At 41.4% G+C, this 17032-nt stretch overlaps 1 protein-coding gene across 1 annotated transcript in view; it reads right to left on the bottom strand.

Annotated features, from left to right (window-relative positions):
- uvrag (UV radiation resistance associated gene) overlaps nucleotides 1–17032 on the bottom strand; it is a 90351-nt gene that overhangs the window by 39948 nt on the left and 33371 nt on the right. The window contains exons 10-13 of the mRNA XM_031740215.2: nucleotides 15561–15648; nucleotides 15262–15322; nucleotides 12378–12543; nucleotides 1961–2036 (exon numbers count right to left, since the gene is read on the bottom strand). Coding sequence (XP_031596075.1) covers nucleotides 1961–2036; nucleotides 12378–12543; nucleotides 15262–15322; nucleotides 15561–15648 — 391 coding nt within the window. The remainder of the gene's footprint in view (nucleotides 1–1960; nucleotides 2037–12377; nucleotides 12544–15261; nucleotides 15323–15560; nucleotides 15649–17032) is intronic.

Here is a 17032-nt window from a genome sequence, read left to right as displayed (position 1 = left end):
AAAACAGTAAAATCCAGAGAAAAATACAAACTCAGCCCAGCTAATATTTCACCTTTGACAAGAGATCGCTTCGACTGACAAGCAGTGATGGAATGAGTGCTGGATTAGTTTGGCATTACTCAACAAAGAACACTGACCTAACAATGTGCATTCCGCTATTAACGTGAATAATAGCTTCCCTTCTGAAATCATGAAACACAAATCATCATTTAGCTACATGACACGGTAATACCAGTGAGTTCCATTTAGTGGTTTTAGACAGCACTTATTTTCTTTTGCCGTCTAAAATGTTTTCTTATCTCGCTTATTTTCTTATTCTTGGATGCTGTTGGAAAGATGGCAGATTTTATTGCTGGCTAGAAGCTCGTGGTGTAGCATTAACACTAAAACCTCCCAGTGCGCCGCGTTCAGAAGTGAGCCACCTGTTAGAGCGAGTGGCCCCGTTAAGAGGTGGAGAGCTCCGTCATCCTCGGCTGAACGAGGAGGGAAACAGGGAATGGAATGCAAATTGTTAAAAGTCGGTGCCAAATGACTTGAGGATAACTGGAGGGCGTAACTAAGGTCAACACATTATATGTACTTCAATAAACCGAGACGGGTCAAGAGTTCAACAGATCACATGAAAAGACCAAAACCAATAATAAATTGTTCCTGCTATTAAGTATATACAGTCGCATAAAAAAGATTTAAGCTGTTTTTTGCATATTTTTCACACTTGCATGTTTCAGATCATCAAACAAAATATTACTTTGTATTGTAGATATAAGTTTTCTGCAAAATAATGAACCTCTGATTATTGAAAAACTGCCTCTGTAAGATGCTCTTTATACCAAATCATGTTACTGAGCTGCTGCCAATTCAACCAATTAGTTGCAAAATGTTCTTTCAGCTGTTTGTTTTCAGTGGCACTTATTTTCCATCCCAAATTTGAGACCTGCTGCTGCCATCAAATTTAAAATGAGCTAATAGTTAAAAACATCTGAAATGTTTTCCCTGTTCTACTGGTAATAAAATATGGGTTTATGAGATTAGCAAATCATCTGATTCTGTTTTTACTTACATTTTACACAATGTCCAATTGGACATGTGAGATATGACAGCAAACGCCCAATTTCATCCTATCTTGGAATTATAAATTATTCCTGGATCTACACGCAGCTCGATTCCAACAGCTCAGCCAAAATTACACATCTGGTAAAATTTCCATGCAAATCATCCATAACTTTGAGTAACAAACACACAAACTGAATCAATTACATAACTTCCTTGGCAGAGGTAACAATCACAGATTAACACTTGTAAATTGGCACTTATTTAAAAGTGTTAATGAGTTGATGAGTACGTTGCGAGCTTTGCCTGTGTGTCTCTTCGACTGACTACCAGTATCATTCATTACTTTTACATCAAGGACGTAAAAACTTCATTCCACATTAGTCCACATAGATCACAATAATTCAGCACTTACTAATATTTAAATTAAGCCTGACTAAAAGGCTTTTACAGCTGTTTCAGGAATTTTTTTATGAGTAACACCTCCATTAATAACAATCAAGCTTTTTAATGACCAACCAGATGTTCCTGGGAGCAACAGACAGACTGGGGAAGTCTGCAGGTGTTGAGATGGATTAATACACAATGGTTTTGTTGTTTTCATGAGACAATTTGATGACATGAGACGGATATAATATCATCATCCTTTATAGTGATGGCAGAGTGTGAATGCATTAACGCCTGTATGTCAACAACAGGTCTCGACACACTAAACGCTGCATTGTGAAACTTAACGGACGAGGCGCTGCACTCGGTACGAGCAACTTTTAGAAACTGCAGGACAACTTACAGTTACAAATTAGTATGATTTTCTAAATAAGTTTCCAACTCTAAATAAGTAAGATCTATAAATGTTCAAATTGAAAAATGGCTTCAAACATGTTTAGTGCGTGTGTATGCAATGTATTACCTGGGCAATGTTCTTGTTGAGTAAGTAGACGCCATATTCAAAATGAAACCGCTCTCCTCTGGGGTACAAAGGGAATCTGTGAAATACAGAAGAAAAAGAAACACTTAAAGAGGAATTTACTGTACGTGATCCAGTACTGGCAGTCAGAGAACCCTATGTCTGCAAGCTGGCTACATTATATCCATATTACACATCAAAATATACTACAGTTCCAACTACGTGAAAAAGTCAACAAAACCCTCGTTCTCTCTGGCTTTGCCACAGGGAACGATTTGACTCGCATTGTTGAAAGTGTCCGATAATGTAGCCGGCAGTGTTTACATTGAGTGATACTTGCAGATTGCTCAGGAAACTAAGTCTGAGTCTATGATCCCTTCCCACAGATGCCACCTCTGTACCGTGCTAAACTGAAATATCAAACAGCAGAGGCGTCCAAACAACGTGTTTATCCGCCCCTGAACAGGAACAAATTTTCTTTTCAGCATGGTGGGAAAGTCCCATCGGCGCCAGTCGCATGTCTTAGGTAGGACACGCAGGGAATGCTCATGAAGGAGATCCAGGAGATGCCCTTGGGTGCTGGTGTGGGGTAGTGAGGTGAATATGCTGACATGCAGAGAGATACGGTTCGCTTTACTTCCAGGGATGTTAAGGCCGGACTCATCCCTTTCAGTCATTAAGTGCTTATGCCTCCTGATCTCCCACTGAGGAGGCTTCAGCATAATGAGAAACCAGCTCCACAGAATAAGCAGGGATTTGCTCTGAGCAAACACACACATACTCAAACCTGTGAATACTTTTAGGGACTACATTCATATCAGAGCTTTATCTGAAGAGCTCTTCAAAATTCTTCACCTTTACCTTTGGAGGAACCCAACCCCTAGTCCGCTCTTAACCCCTCACCCAAACACTGAAGCAATGTGTGAGGAAATATGAGTGAACTTTGGAGGAGTTTTAGCGTTTTCTGGCTCATGAAATTCATCAGCAGAGCTGAGATGTTACATGTTGAGCTGATAAGAGGCCAAGTCAAATATAAACAAGGTTGTAAAGATAAAAATGAATAAAGCTTGTGCTGTTTTACTTGAGGTGTAAATGTTTTTCTTTACTAAAAGAATAAGGTGGAAAAGTAAAAGAATTAAAAAAAAACCTACAATACACACTCACTGTGACTAATTCCTTAAGGTCTATATGATAGTATTCCCGTGTGCGTGTGCCACAGGGAGGTCAGAGGTGTTCTTAATGCTGTGCAGGAATAAAGTAGAAAAATACAGCAGACACTCTGCAGCTTATAGGATACTATACGTCCAGATTTCACTGTATGACATTCGTGTTTTAGCATTTCCTCTCGATAACAAGAACATACAGAACTAAGGGATTTTTAACAGCTCTCTTTCTTTTATTTGGCTTTTATCCACGTCCTGAAAGTTTGCTTTACATCATATCTGCGGCTGTCTGGACATGTCAGACAACATTCTGACTGCAGGGTTCACTGTAAACACCTCCTCACTCACGCATCGCACTGCAAATCCGGGAAGGTTGGAAGTAAACCTCGAACACATGGAGATCGTTGCAGCCCCGAAAATGAAATTTAACAGGATGTTGCTGCAAAAGTCTGGCAAAGAAAAAGTGCCGGTGTAGCCCGAGGGCCACACAGCCCGTCACTCGTTAGACCTCCGTATCGCCGACATGCAGCCAGGGCCCCGCGGAGAAGGCGACACGCCAGAGGTCATATCTCAGCATTCGGAAATAACTAACAGGGAGAGGAAGAACAACACAACAGGCATTCCCTGTGCACTGCTGGCAGAGCCAATATCACTTCCCCAAAAACAGATAGGATTTGTTTGCTGATGAACATGACTGAAAGGGAAACAAAGCTACCTTCAACACACACAAACGCACCACGCGCACTCCCGTACAGTGCGGTGATTAATGACTGCTGTCCGCTGTGTCTGAAATCACACTGCAGAGAGACTCTGGTTCACCAAACACCAGGAATTCCTCACGGGGACGTCCCGTAACGCCAAATATATTATTACACCGCAGCGGCGGGGAGGATCGAGTCGAGGGGAGGAGGCGCTGAAGGAGAACTTAAGTTAGAGAGCATTTTTAATTAATGCCGTTTGTTTGTCCGTCAGCGAGACTACACAAAAAGCGGCAGGCACAGTTTAATAAAACCCGGTGGAGTGGTCGGGCAAACAAAGAGAAGAGAAATCTTCAGGCATCTGTCTGTGACTGACTTCACAAACAGGCCCAGAGATGACCTGTGTGTGGCACCGGTTGTGCTTACTCGCTGAATTTCCAAACAATTTGTTCTCGTTTTATCTCAAGTAAGCTCAGGCCTTTTTTGCCTCTCGCACCTCGTGCACAATGTACGTGGTTCTTTTGTTTAATTCTGTTGTACATGTAAATCAAATCAAATCATCTCTTTCCCAGCAGTCCTCCGCACATTTCTTCACTTTCCTTGATCAGGCAGTTTCTTCCGTCAGCACATCCCTCTCCCGCTCCCCTCAGTGGCAGCACCGCTGAAGGGTCACGTCTATGAAACTAACACAGCAAACTGAAAATGACAGGCGCCGTAATCAACACGCCCACTCACTTAAGGGTGCATTCAAAAGACTGATTACTGAAACATGAAATCTGCTTTCATTTAGCTAATATTCAACTCTGGATGCACTGGACAGACAAAAAAAAAAAAAAAAAAAAAAAAGATTACAAAGAATAACAGTGATTTGAGGGCAGACATAAATCTGTCACATTTCTTCCCCCTGCAAAAAAAAATAAAATAAAAATGCACTTCTCTTTCCTTCTCATCTAAAGAGCAACCCAACCACAGGATAGTTAATGTGCAAGTGCTGGCTCTGGGTGTAGACCCGAAAATATGTAATTAATAAGTGTGGAGCCACGACATTGTAAAAAGACAAAAGCAGTATCTTACAGGAAAGTCCCCGGGTTTTATATGAATGCCCCCAGCCTGCCAGCTTTTTAACTGCAGGGTCTAGACACCCTTTATCCACAGGCAGCCTTCAAATATAAAGCTGGGACTCTTGTTAAATGAAGGAAACAACCAATAAACACGTAGTTACAATGATGGGATGAAGCAAAGGAAGGTTCACTGCTCTCTCTCTTCCTGTCCATTTCTTTTTAAACTCACTCCTTGTCCTGCGTTTTATTTCTGTGCAGGGATCTCTTAATAGCAGGCTGACTTATAATGCTTTCATCTTTGGTTGATGCACGACCAGTGTCTCTACACTGTCTGCCTGTACTGTACTCTGGGGGCCTGCTAGCAGGTGTCAGCAGCACGTGACGGGTTTTTTTATAGCCTCTGGATAAACAGCCACATTTGTGGGCGATTGTCGCAGTGAGGAAAGGTAAGGTTCCTGCGGCACAAAGACGTACAAGTCTGTTTAAAACAACCATTGAATTCTGGAGATTTTACAACAATAACAAAGCCAAAATAGAGGGCACCGAGTCCATCTGAGCTCTGTTTTCTTTCTGTCAAAATTGCGATGGTCTCTATAGACACCTTGTTAAAAGCATTAAAAGCAGCCAATTAGAGAACCGGGGCCACAGGGTCACAGGGCTCTTCGTATGCAAACTATACAAAGTCTGTATATTTAAGCATTTTCTGGTATACCGACTGCTCTCACTCCCCTCCCGAGGCCACTGGATGAAACGGAGGAACATACGGAAGACACAGCTATGCAGGTGGGTGGTCGAGCGTAGCTTTAGCGTGGTTCATGAGAATATGGTGGGAAGGCTCCTAGTGACTGACTGACTGACCCGCTGAAATGTATACACAGGCTGAAGTCTCCACATGTGTTGGCTTGCCTGTTTAGACATTCTAATTAATACTCCAAATGTGCAAAACAACAGATCTGGCTCACATGCCGGAGCCGAGGCTTGGCCGGCGCTCACAGACCTGTATTTAAATGGTGGTGTGGGCTGCTTGTAAGTTTCACAATGTCTTTAATGTGCAATTTCAAATGCCAGGGGACCATAAATCATTTGGACTTGCTTTAAAAAGACAAAAAAAACCCAAAAAAACCAAAAAAAACCCCACACCTGCCTTGCAACTGTCAAAGCTCTAATGGCAGCGGTTACTCTATAAATCACCGGGAGCTGTAATTTCCAATATCTGAGAAATTATTACACTGAGCATCTGTCACTGAATGCTATTTTAATGACTACTGCTGCACTTAAGACCCCGGCATAACCATTTCACCATCTTGGTCAATGCCGTTAAAGCGTCTCCTGAGTGATGTGGTGGCTGCTTGCTCTGTCACACCGGGTTTTCATCACGGCTCTTAAGAATATCCAGGGGTCTGCTGACCCCGGCACCCAGCCCCCACACACTCCTCTTTCCTCGATTTCTTCTTTTGTCTTCTTCATCTCCCCTTGAGAAAACAAGGAAAGGTGGAGAAATGTGTGTGAAAAGCCTAAGCTGACCATCACACCAGTCCAAAATGTTATATCGTGTGTGACGATGAACACCACTTGTACTTTATAGAATTTTCCAGCACCGTGGTAACTCCATCAGACGGACGAGCATCTCGACAGACATGCTGTTTGTGTGGCAAAAACAAAAAAACTATCACACATGCAGCACAGATGCTTTTTATTAACTTTTTAATGAAGAATGGATAAAAAGTGCTTGTATAGGCTTCACAGCAGCAGGACACCAAGATGAAGGCCTGCTTACGCAACTCAGCTGTCAACCTAGAGGAGCCTCGTTGACTTCTTCAGAGCCATTAAAAACATACCATTCCTGCCTTTGTCCTTGAGTGATATGACAGAAAACCTCAGAAGACAAGTAAACACTCTGTCCAGTCCTCGGGTGCCTTTGTAGTCGACATACGTACCTAAATAATGAGCCATTCTCAAATTTGATTTAAGCCCTCTTGGCTTCCAAGCTGATCGCCTCATTCATCTCTTGTATGAAGAATACAGCAACTATGCAACCGAACCACTACAGAACATGTGCGTATCACACCAGTGAAACCACAACATTTATTCTATAATACCAAGAGAATGTGTTTACTTGTTTCTGTCACTGTGGAGCCCAGTGTCGTTTTATACTGGACAGAACACTCGTTTCATCCTCGATAACAACACAAGCAATTTAAAATGCACGAAATCTCCCAACACATTTTAACTGAGTGAGAATTTAGAGGAGGACCAAATGTCATTCTCTTCATCTGCACTGAATGGGCTTAAGAGCAGGAGAAAATGAAACGTAACTCCATTTGCAAAATAACCACCAGGGGTGCATACTGTTTTTCTTTTTCTTAACTCGTTTGGGTGAACTGCCCTTTTAACTTTTATTTACTGATCCTGAAACAACTTAAATGGAACAATAAAAAGTTACTCTCCTCTCGTGGGCATGCATGCTTTCCAGTAATGTAGGTCACCCTGTAAACCGGGTGTTTAGCCTCACATTGCTTTTTCTTGTCACTGCTGTGCAGCTTCAGGCAGGCAGAGCAGCAGGGGGGTTATTCCCACTCTTCTCCTCTTCACATAGTCCATGTTAAGAGACATGAAACCGCTGGAGGCCTGAAACAATAACTGCTTTTCTTGGTGTTCGCAGGTTCCTCTCGTCTTCAGCTGGTATCCCTTCCCTGGCAGCAGCTCTTGCTTTTACGTTTGAAGCAAGCAGCGATGCGTAAATCCCACTTACATCGATTTTTCTCTAACCAGCGATAGTTTAAAAGAAAAAAGCTGATGCGCTCCAGTGCTTTGGTTGAACAACTATATGACTCAGTTCGTGTTTTTTTAATGGCCAGGCTCTGGTCTCAATCAATTGCAGGACATCTGGATCACATCTCCCTCCTTCTCCCCCTCGCAATCAGCAACACTGGAACTGTGCTCAACACGAGACCCAATGTGGGTGCAACATGTTAAAAGTCCAACAATTTTTGAGAACATCTCTGACCCAGAGGCCAGCGATCCCCAAAAAGGTCAAATTATACTGGGCGTTAAACAGTCCAGTCATATTCTACACCCTGCTTTCAAACACTGTTGCGGGGCCAGATTCAAACTCTGGCCTTTGCCCATAGTTGGAGTTTAACACAGTACAGATCAACAGAGGCCTTGAGTGATTTTCTTGGACTAAAATATTTTGGTCTTTGTAATAAAAGGTAGCTATTATTGTTGTTTTAACCCACAGGAGGAAAAGAATGAGGTAATCCTAACCAAACTCACAAGGTAAAATATTTTCAGATTCTTCTCTCACCAAACTAAAGCTCTGCTTCTTGTAACATTTAAATTAACGGCGACAATAGAAAAATGTTCTTGCTCAGCTCTGGCCGTCGCTCTTAACGGCTTAAGGAGCAGGATTTTCTGCTGGATAGTAACAGAAGTGTGTATTTAAGCTACCACAACCTGGACTCACACTAGTTATAATATACTGCAGTAGAGAATGAATGAAGATGTTGAGCCTGAGATGTTGATGAGAACTACAAAGATGGCTCAAATAGTAAAACTAGCCGTTTAGGGAAAGCCAAGTAAGTGCAATTACCATTTAACAGCAGATGGTGCAACTAAGACACCTCAAAGTGTCTATGTGCACGCTATTAAAAGTGGCTTTGCTAATCCCGAAGCTGATCACACACCACCTAACTTATCACCACTAGCCGGCCTTTTCCGACACTTTAATCGCCCCTTTTTTGTAAACTTTCAGAGCCCGGCTGGGTGCTTTCCATCTCCCCACACATCATTTTGTTGCATGTCTGCAGCCCACTGGGGCCTCAGCAGTCATTAACGTGTGCAGGGGGTGGGGTTTGCTGGAGTGCATGGCCCCACGTGGTAAAACCTAAAGAGCAAAGTTGGACTGTTGTGTCTTTGCGATATCCATGGACGCCACAGGTTGTTGATGGATGCTGGTGTAAACAGCATGCTTGGTAGGACTGGAAACGAGTAAAGCGACTCACAGTGAGTCTCTCTATTGTCTTGACATGTTAAGCCACTGAATTGTTTCGGCTCCTCACAATGCTTTCCTCTTTTTATGTGACATGTGGATGTGAAAGAGGCAGTGCTCAGTGACATCAGTTCCATACGCGTGCCTCCACTGCAGACATGCAAAGACAAAACAAAGCCAGTATTTTTGGCGGCCATGTGTCTTCGTTCGCAGTTAACTACATAACAGCGACTGATCCATTCACGTTATGTGACTGAAGGGCATGGGCAGTGCTTAATGCAGGTGGCCTTAATGCAAAAGCAATAATAATTTATAGGTGCTTTCCTGCAAAATTATTGCAGATGAGTATTTAAATGAACACAGTGCCTCAATCTGTTCAGCATCGCAACAAGAGACAAAATTATGGCATCAATATTAATCCAGAAACAACAAACATCAGATCATTGACTGAAATATTCCACAGATATCAACCAGCAGGCAACAGGTAAAGATCTGATGAGTGTTAGCAAGACTGTGGACTTCATCTTACTCTATAAGAAAGTACTACATCCACGGCCATCAGCAGCACTGCTGTTTACAGCCAAATCTCGCTCCTCGCTCCACGTCTGTCACGTATTGGAAGGTCTTTATGTGTGGAATGTCAGTACGTATGTACATTCCTGAGCGCGTGTCCCGAGTGTGCAATTATCATAACACAGAGGGTTTTTTTGTTTCTCATTTTTTAAATTATTTTTCTGACTTGATGCATAGTTACAAGAGCACAACACACACAAATAATAATTTCATCACATTAGCCGTTGTTGTAACTGCTGCTCCTCTGTGCTTCCTGACTAACACAAAGGGTCCTGGCAAACCCCCAGATGAGTTAAGATTATCAGTTTATCATTTGCCACGCTCTGTGTCAACATCGTGACTGAACAAAAAGAAATGTAAAAAAAAATGATACAATGTGGCAAGGGTAGGAAGCGAAGTGGTTACAACCGTAGGGTATGACTGTCAAAGGCTGTTGTGTGATTTACAGTCTGTTCTCTGTGAACACCTGAGTAAACCCAGTTGCTACCATAGGCAAAACAAAACAACTTAGGGGGACGACTAAGGCGATTTCTTCAACGACCAGCTATGCATGTGCTAACGTGAAAAAACAAGTATCCATACTGAGGTTTTTGTTCAGCAGTTATTTCCAAATCAGAACAGTATTTCAGATTTGGACGCGCGTCTGAATCAAGAAGCCAACACAGCCGTCTACTGATGCTACTGTGTGGTCTGGTCTGTGTGTGATTGTGCACTGATGCACTCGTGTGGAGCTCATGACTACCAAATCTGTGTTGTGTTTGCGAAATTCAAACTCAACTCGGGGGTGGGGGACGAAAAAACCCCCAAAACACAGCTAAGAAGCACAAGTCCACACAAACCAGTCGATTCAGTAACTAAAGGTGACGATTCTGGTTCCTTATTTTCTGTCACATACTCTACATACTGTATGCACTGTTACAGTGATGCATGCTAAGGCCAAAGATTCAAACAATGAGGTCTGCAGCAGGATTCAACACTTTCCACTTGTGATCAGATGCAGAAACTTTGGCTTAAGATATTTGCAGATCTGGAGTACACTGTATACAGCTTTATTTCTATGAGTGCTTTCTATCCATCATTTGCAGACATTCACAGTCAGATGAATGCATCAGGGTTAGTATCCCATACAGAAAGGGAACACTCAGGGATTGAACTACCAGCCTTCCGACTTGTAGATAAGCTGCTCTACCCTCCTGGGCTACGGCCACCTCAAAGCTGTAACAACTGTAAAAACTTGGTAACAAATCCATGGATACAACTGCTTGGAAACTGGAATTTATCATCTGTAGGAAATCTAAATATAAAGCCTCAAGGATGGTAATTTACCAACTCCAATAAAGCTTTCACGTATTCATTGTGGCTCCGTAGGTTTGAGTAGATTGCTGAAAGTGTGATGCAGCTGGTTCCAATGGTGGTGACAATCACTTTAAACAATACTTTGGAACATTGTGATGTTTTACCAATAAAACATTCTTGTTAACAATGTTGATACGTTACAAATGTTAAAGGCTTTTGTTGAGTTAGAGACCAGCACTGACCCCGCAGTCAAAAAAATATATTGGTGTTGGAGTAAAGAAATACTAACCAAACAAGACTAATTTTAGCTGAAAACATGCAGAGACATGTTTGTAGAAGACGGTTTGGACGTGAACAAGGCAGAATGTTTGGACACAAAACAAATATAAGCTGGAATAGAGTAAATAAACTTTTTGAAAGAGATAATTTAATTTTGTAGAAACTAAAACTGAGATAAGTAAAAGAGACAGAACAAATAACCAGTGCTTGTGCAGCAGCGGCAAAAGGAAAGGAGCTGCGAAGAAGAGAATGACTTGCACAGTCTTAGTATAGATGACAAAAGGCATGAATATTTTTCCCGCCCAGGAGCACAATACAAAAAGTGTTTGTTTGCAACAGGGAAAATTTAACAGCCAATCTGATCTGCAATGAGAGGCATGAACTTTGCTCGAAATGCAGTAAAGTCTAAATGGTGGATTTCACAGTAAAACTGCTTCATTTATCAGAATTTCACAGTTTAAATCTGTACATTTACATATTCACAACAAGAACAACATTCATTCTTCTTGAGAGAACAAAGTCATCGACTTTTTTTCCCTCTGTTTTATTCAAGGCAATTTACATCAACCGCTTTCTTCAAAGTCTGATGCATATGATAATTTGATGATTCTGACTTTGCAAAGAGAAGCAATTTATTTGAAGGACCCTACATGAGAAACAGATGGCTTATTTTCATCCATCTGCTGAGCTGATCTCATTCATAAAAGGCGACATTGGAATAAAAAGAAATGTCACAAACATCACTGTCACTGTTCTGTTGTAATACTTTGCTGTTTCTGTGCCTTCTTTGATCGCCCTGTCTGTGCAACAATTTTGTTATTGGTCTCTCTTTCTTTTTGTATTATTTTGGAGATTATTCCCATGTGTGTCTTCCTGCCTTTTGACTTCCTCCTTTTGTTGTCGTCTCGCCCTTGTTAGTGTCTGATTGAGTTCACCTTGTTACCCTCCGTCTATATTTTGTCTGTGTGCTGTCAGTCAGCTCACTGAATTATCCACCTCTTATTTCCCGTGTCTGGTTTGCATGTTTCCTCTAACACGTTTTATTTTCCTTGTTTTTTGAGAGAATTGGATTTTCTCAGTTTCACTGCAGCCGAATAAATGTGCTCATGCCAAATGTTGACTCTCAACCTTGTTAGAATTGTACAAATTCTGTTTCTGCTTTATATACTGGATCATTGTACGTTTGCATATTTTAAATAAGTTGCAAAATACAAAGAAATGAGGAGTGGCTCAAGACTTTTGCGCAGTGCCGTATACTATATGTACAGATCGTACAGTAAGAAAGACAGACCTCAGCATTTGTGATGTGAATATTTCAGGTTTTTGCTAATATTAGGTGTGTTTGTAAACTGTACTTACTCTCTCTCTTTCTCAGTGAGTCTGTCAGTGATGGTGTCCTTGATAGAAGAGCGTGAACCCTTGTGGATCACCGGATACCTAAGAGGGATCTGCAGGAAGCATGAGATCATGAGGACCAGGTGTGCTGTGTAACCCAAGGCGACTGCTATGCTCCCATCATCCTTTGCTGCAGGACACAAAGTGAAAAAGATGCTCTACTTATCACGTATTTAAGGTTAGTTCACAAATGAGACGTTTTCCTGCTCAGTTGTTAAGTGCGCCTTTTAGTTATTTATTATAATAATAATAATAATGATAATAATAATAATGATAATGATAATAATAATAATAATAATAATTATTATTATTATTATTATTATTATTATTATTATTATTATTATTATTATTATTATTATTATTATTATAATAATAATATACCAAAGTGTTTAAGAATCTCACTCAATGAAAACTGAGTCAAAATAGTAACATTTTATTATGGTGAAAACCTCATACAAGCACACAGTCAATGTCAGTGCTGTTTGGAGTTTTTCTACATCTTATGACCCCCAAACTGCAGCGTACGAACATCCAGCTAAAGATAACTTGGTAACAAAGTATTCGCTGGAAGGAGAGTAGTCGCATTCATGTTTTTAATGCGTTGCAGTACGTGGCACAGCACACGGTACCAAAAAAAGTCTCTGTGATATGTGCTTAAGAAGCAAAAGCATCACGTACAACTATCCCCTCCGAGTCCAAATATCTGTTAGGGTGGAAAACTGGATGCCTTCGTGAACATTTGACAGACTGGGAAAGAAACTGCAAACCAACTCACTTTAAGCACGAGAAATTGTTTCAAGACAAAACACAAAGTGGTTTCACATTCTCAGAAGGACACTGCTCGAGGCTAAGACTTAAAATCACTGTGGTTTTTATCTTAATGCTTTGAAATAATAGACTATGGCAACAGAGAGTGGTAGGCTCTTTGGCTCAAAATGTGTGTTTTTCAACTTAGCACAGAACCCCTGGATTATATCACTGTCCTTCCTGTCTTTTTAGTCCAAAGGGTTAAAGCCCATGGAGAGAACAACTTCCTGCCCCCAGGGAATATCAGGTCAACTGAAGGACACACAAGTTTAAGTGACACCTCTGGGTGCTAATGGAGACTGCAGATACCTCGTCAGGCTGAGCTGACAGGGAAGGCTTTTGGATAAACGTCAAACATAGACGGGCTTCAATGCCCACCTTGACCCTCAGCAGGATTAGGACGCCAACTAAACCTAATCCTGGGCTCTGATGTGAAATATTCCTCCCCTGCAGGCTTTTTCAAAACGACTTTGACACACAGTCAGACAACTCTGCACTCTGAGGACCTCACAGGACTTCACGCAAATAAGAACTGGGATAAAGAGAAACGACTAAAGTCGAGGAGGGGAGTCCATGTTTCTCCATCTGTTCTTACTGACAACACATGCAGCACATCGGTTTCCTTTTGAATCAGTATTAAATTTAAGTATTATATTTAATCTGCCTCTCTTTAGCCTCACACCAGTAACAGACAACTTCAGGGCTGTGGTTCATGCTTGCACTTTTATAGATGTGTCTGAAAGGACTGATCGATCATTTAAAAATGAGAGGAAACAGGATTTGGGTCTGCGAGTCAAATTTTAAATTGAGAACGAGTAATGGCTGCCCATCTCTACTGTGTACTTAAAAGATGTTAACAGGTGGGGAGTGGCAGCAGGGGGCGGAGGAGACCAGGCTAGTGTTGCTGAATTACGGCCTCAGAGGCTTGCTGGGTTTCACCAGCTGTGAGGAAGGGGAGCCCGAGAATGTGGCGTGGACAGTGGAGGTTGTGTTCCCTGTGTCAGACAAGTGGTCCTGCCCAAAGCTAAGCATTCAGAAACCCATTCGATTCTCATCCCCCAACTATTAAGAGGTCGTACAGTCATCACATTTCTCTTGCTGTGACTGCAAATCCAATTTGTCACGACATATACGATGCGACCTTTACTCTAACCTTCCCCACCAAGCTCATAACGGGAGCATTGTGTCCAAATGTGCCTGCTGACAAAACTTTTTTAATGCCCTGCAGTTCAGTAATGTGTCTTTTATCCCATATCATGTGGTTTTTGTGTAGAACCAGATAAAAAGCATCTTGTGACAAGACCCTCTTAGAATGTGGTGGCAGTGAACAACTCCAACAGCTACCAAGATGCAAACTAACCACGCTGCATCTCATCAGGGCAAAACTACCAAATCAACAATTCATAGCAGAAACTCTTTCTCATTGCCCTTTATAACTGAACGCAATTAGACCAGAATGAAGCAGTCTTCCTTCTTTTTACATGGCGCACTCCAGCAATACCTGCGTAGTTTGTGCTCCTTTATTTTGTCTCATTTTACTTGTGCATGTCTACCTATAAAGGGCTGTGCATGTCTCTGTTAATTTGATCACTGATGTCATGTACAAGACGAGACGTGCAGTAGTGGGTGGACTGTGATTTCAACTGAGCAGACCGAGTGAATGGGAATATCAATCATCTGTAGCTACTATAGCTATTCTCCCCTCATTTATGCTACAATTATGTCATTATGCCCTTTATGTATGAAAATGACAAACTATCAATTATCGTATTCGTGCACAGTACGACAAAGGGTATGGTACCTTAACACAGTAATAGCTTTTTGCAAAATTGCCATCTACAATAGCCAAAACTATGATATCATAGATAACTGTCTATGAAATCATCAGCCTTCATTTATCCTTCAGTAAAATGTTAGATTGCTTCGCTTCACGACATCTGCATCTAACCACAAGCGTCGAATGCAAGACAAAACACTTGCACAGCATACCACTTATCCTCCTGTAACACTTAAATAGGCGGGCAGGCACATAATCAATTACCTTGAAAGTCTTCCGAGTTTGGCAGCTTCACTCCACAGATGACATAATCCGACTGATTGGTCTGTGGATTTAAAGAAGAGGTTTCATATGAAGGACAGAGCAACTGGACATCAGAAACAGATCCATAAACAGCTGGCAGAGGAACGGGCCTAAAATCATTCAGTTAGTATACAAATTAAATTTATATTTGGAATTAACATGGAAATCGCTGCACACACTATATAACCCTCTCCAGCATCTGTGCTTCACCAAAGTCTTACTTTTGTAACCAGATATTTCTTTGCAGTTGCCCAACTCACCACATCAATGGGGTAGATGTAGGAAAGCTCAGAGAGGAGCTGACGACAACGGAAGGTGAGCTGGGCGTTGGACTTGAGGAACTGCTCTCTGAGGAGGTGGAGACAGAGCAGAGGTCAGTTAAAGAGATGGGAACAGATGAAAATGAGAAGGAGAACTCGTCCAGGCTAGGAATGCCCACACAGGCTCCCAATTAAAGCCTTAAAGGCCTTACAGCTACTGCCTATATAAAAGTGTTCATGACAAAAGACGGGAATTTATTGATGCAGCATAATATTGCAGTTTAATGTTGGTTAAAAAAAAGGAACAAAAATAGCATGATCTGGGGGTTTTCTCCTCTCTCTCTTCAAGTGACATGTACTGTTCAAAACTGTCATTACAGGTCAGTCCTTTTTAGTAATGCAGGGTCTGTCTATGGCCACTAGGAAAAATCATTCTTAATGGCTGTTATCCAGGTTTCAGTCTTTGACCTGAGTATGCGTACGTATAGCTCTGCAGTAACACAGACCTAAACTAAAGGTACAGGCCTGTCAGAAGCTCGGAAGATTCCCCTTTTTATTTTTTGGCATTTAAATGTTGTTACCTGAAGTTTTATAATTAAAAGTCATGAATATGACTGGATGCCTTTGTATGAATATTCTCTAAATGTGTATGCATACATTTAAGTGAGTCTGCTCGCATTTTAGGTGCCCTGTACGGCACTCATGCCTGTACTTGTGGATCAGTGTGGATAATAGCGAATCATTTCATGCAGATACTTCTACAACGCTCTTCCATTGATGTATGTATAATCTCACCACTAGATGCCATTGGACTGCAGATTGTGCATAACTGGTGGCCACTGTAGAACGAACAGCTCTAACAACATGCTGTTCATGCTGTGTTTGTAATGAGTGTAGGCTGTCAGCCCTGTATGACACGTGTCCACGTCTGTTTGCTCTGGACGAGGCTGGAAGGTTTGTGAAAAGAGTCTGACACAAACTGATGAGTCAGTGAAGCTCACATCTGACCAATGACTCATCAGTCGAGTCTGATACAGTGTAACTAATGTTACAGTGTATTAGTAAATAAGTAGCACTTTTAGTTTATAATTGGAATAAATATACTGCTCCAAAAAGATCTTTCAATAAAGATTTTCAACATGAACATTTCTTTCATGAAGGTCCAACATGTGATTTAAGTGTTGCTTTTATGTTTTTGAGCAGAATACTTTTAGTTGTCACATATAGTTGTGTCATGTTGGTTTGCTGTGTTGTAACTCTTTGCTTAACTGCTTCTTCCCAACAAAACTGCGATTAACGTGACCTCTGCTGGGAGTTTATCTGGACGAAACCATCTGATGAGTTTAGAAAAGAAATATTTCTTCGGTTGAACTGCCAACATGTGGAAATGTGAAATATCTTAATTAAAAGTGCTCTTAACTCAGGAAAGCTGACGCACAATAGTTTAACCTTTAACAATAAATAAATAAATA

This window comes from Oreochromis aureus, linkage group 10 (assembly GCF_013358895.1).
Source record: "Oreochromis aureus strain Israel breed Guangdong linkage group 10, ZZ_aureus, whole genome shotgun sequence".
Taxonomy (NCBI): Eukaryota; Metazoa; Chordata; class Actinopteri; order Cichliformes; family Cichlidae; genus Oreochromis; species Oreochromis aureus.
The sequence above is the reverse complement of the archived record's forward strand: the minus strand, read 5'-3'. Positions and strand labels throughout refer to the sequence as shown.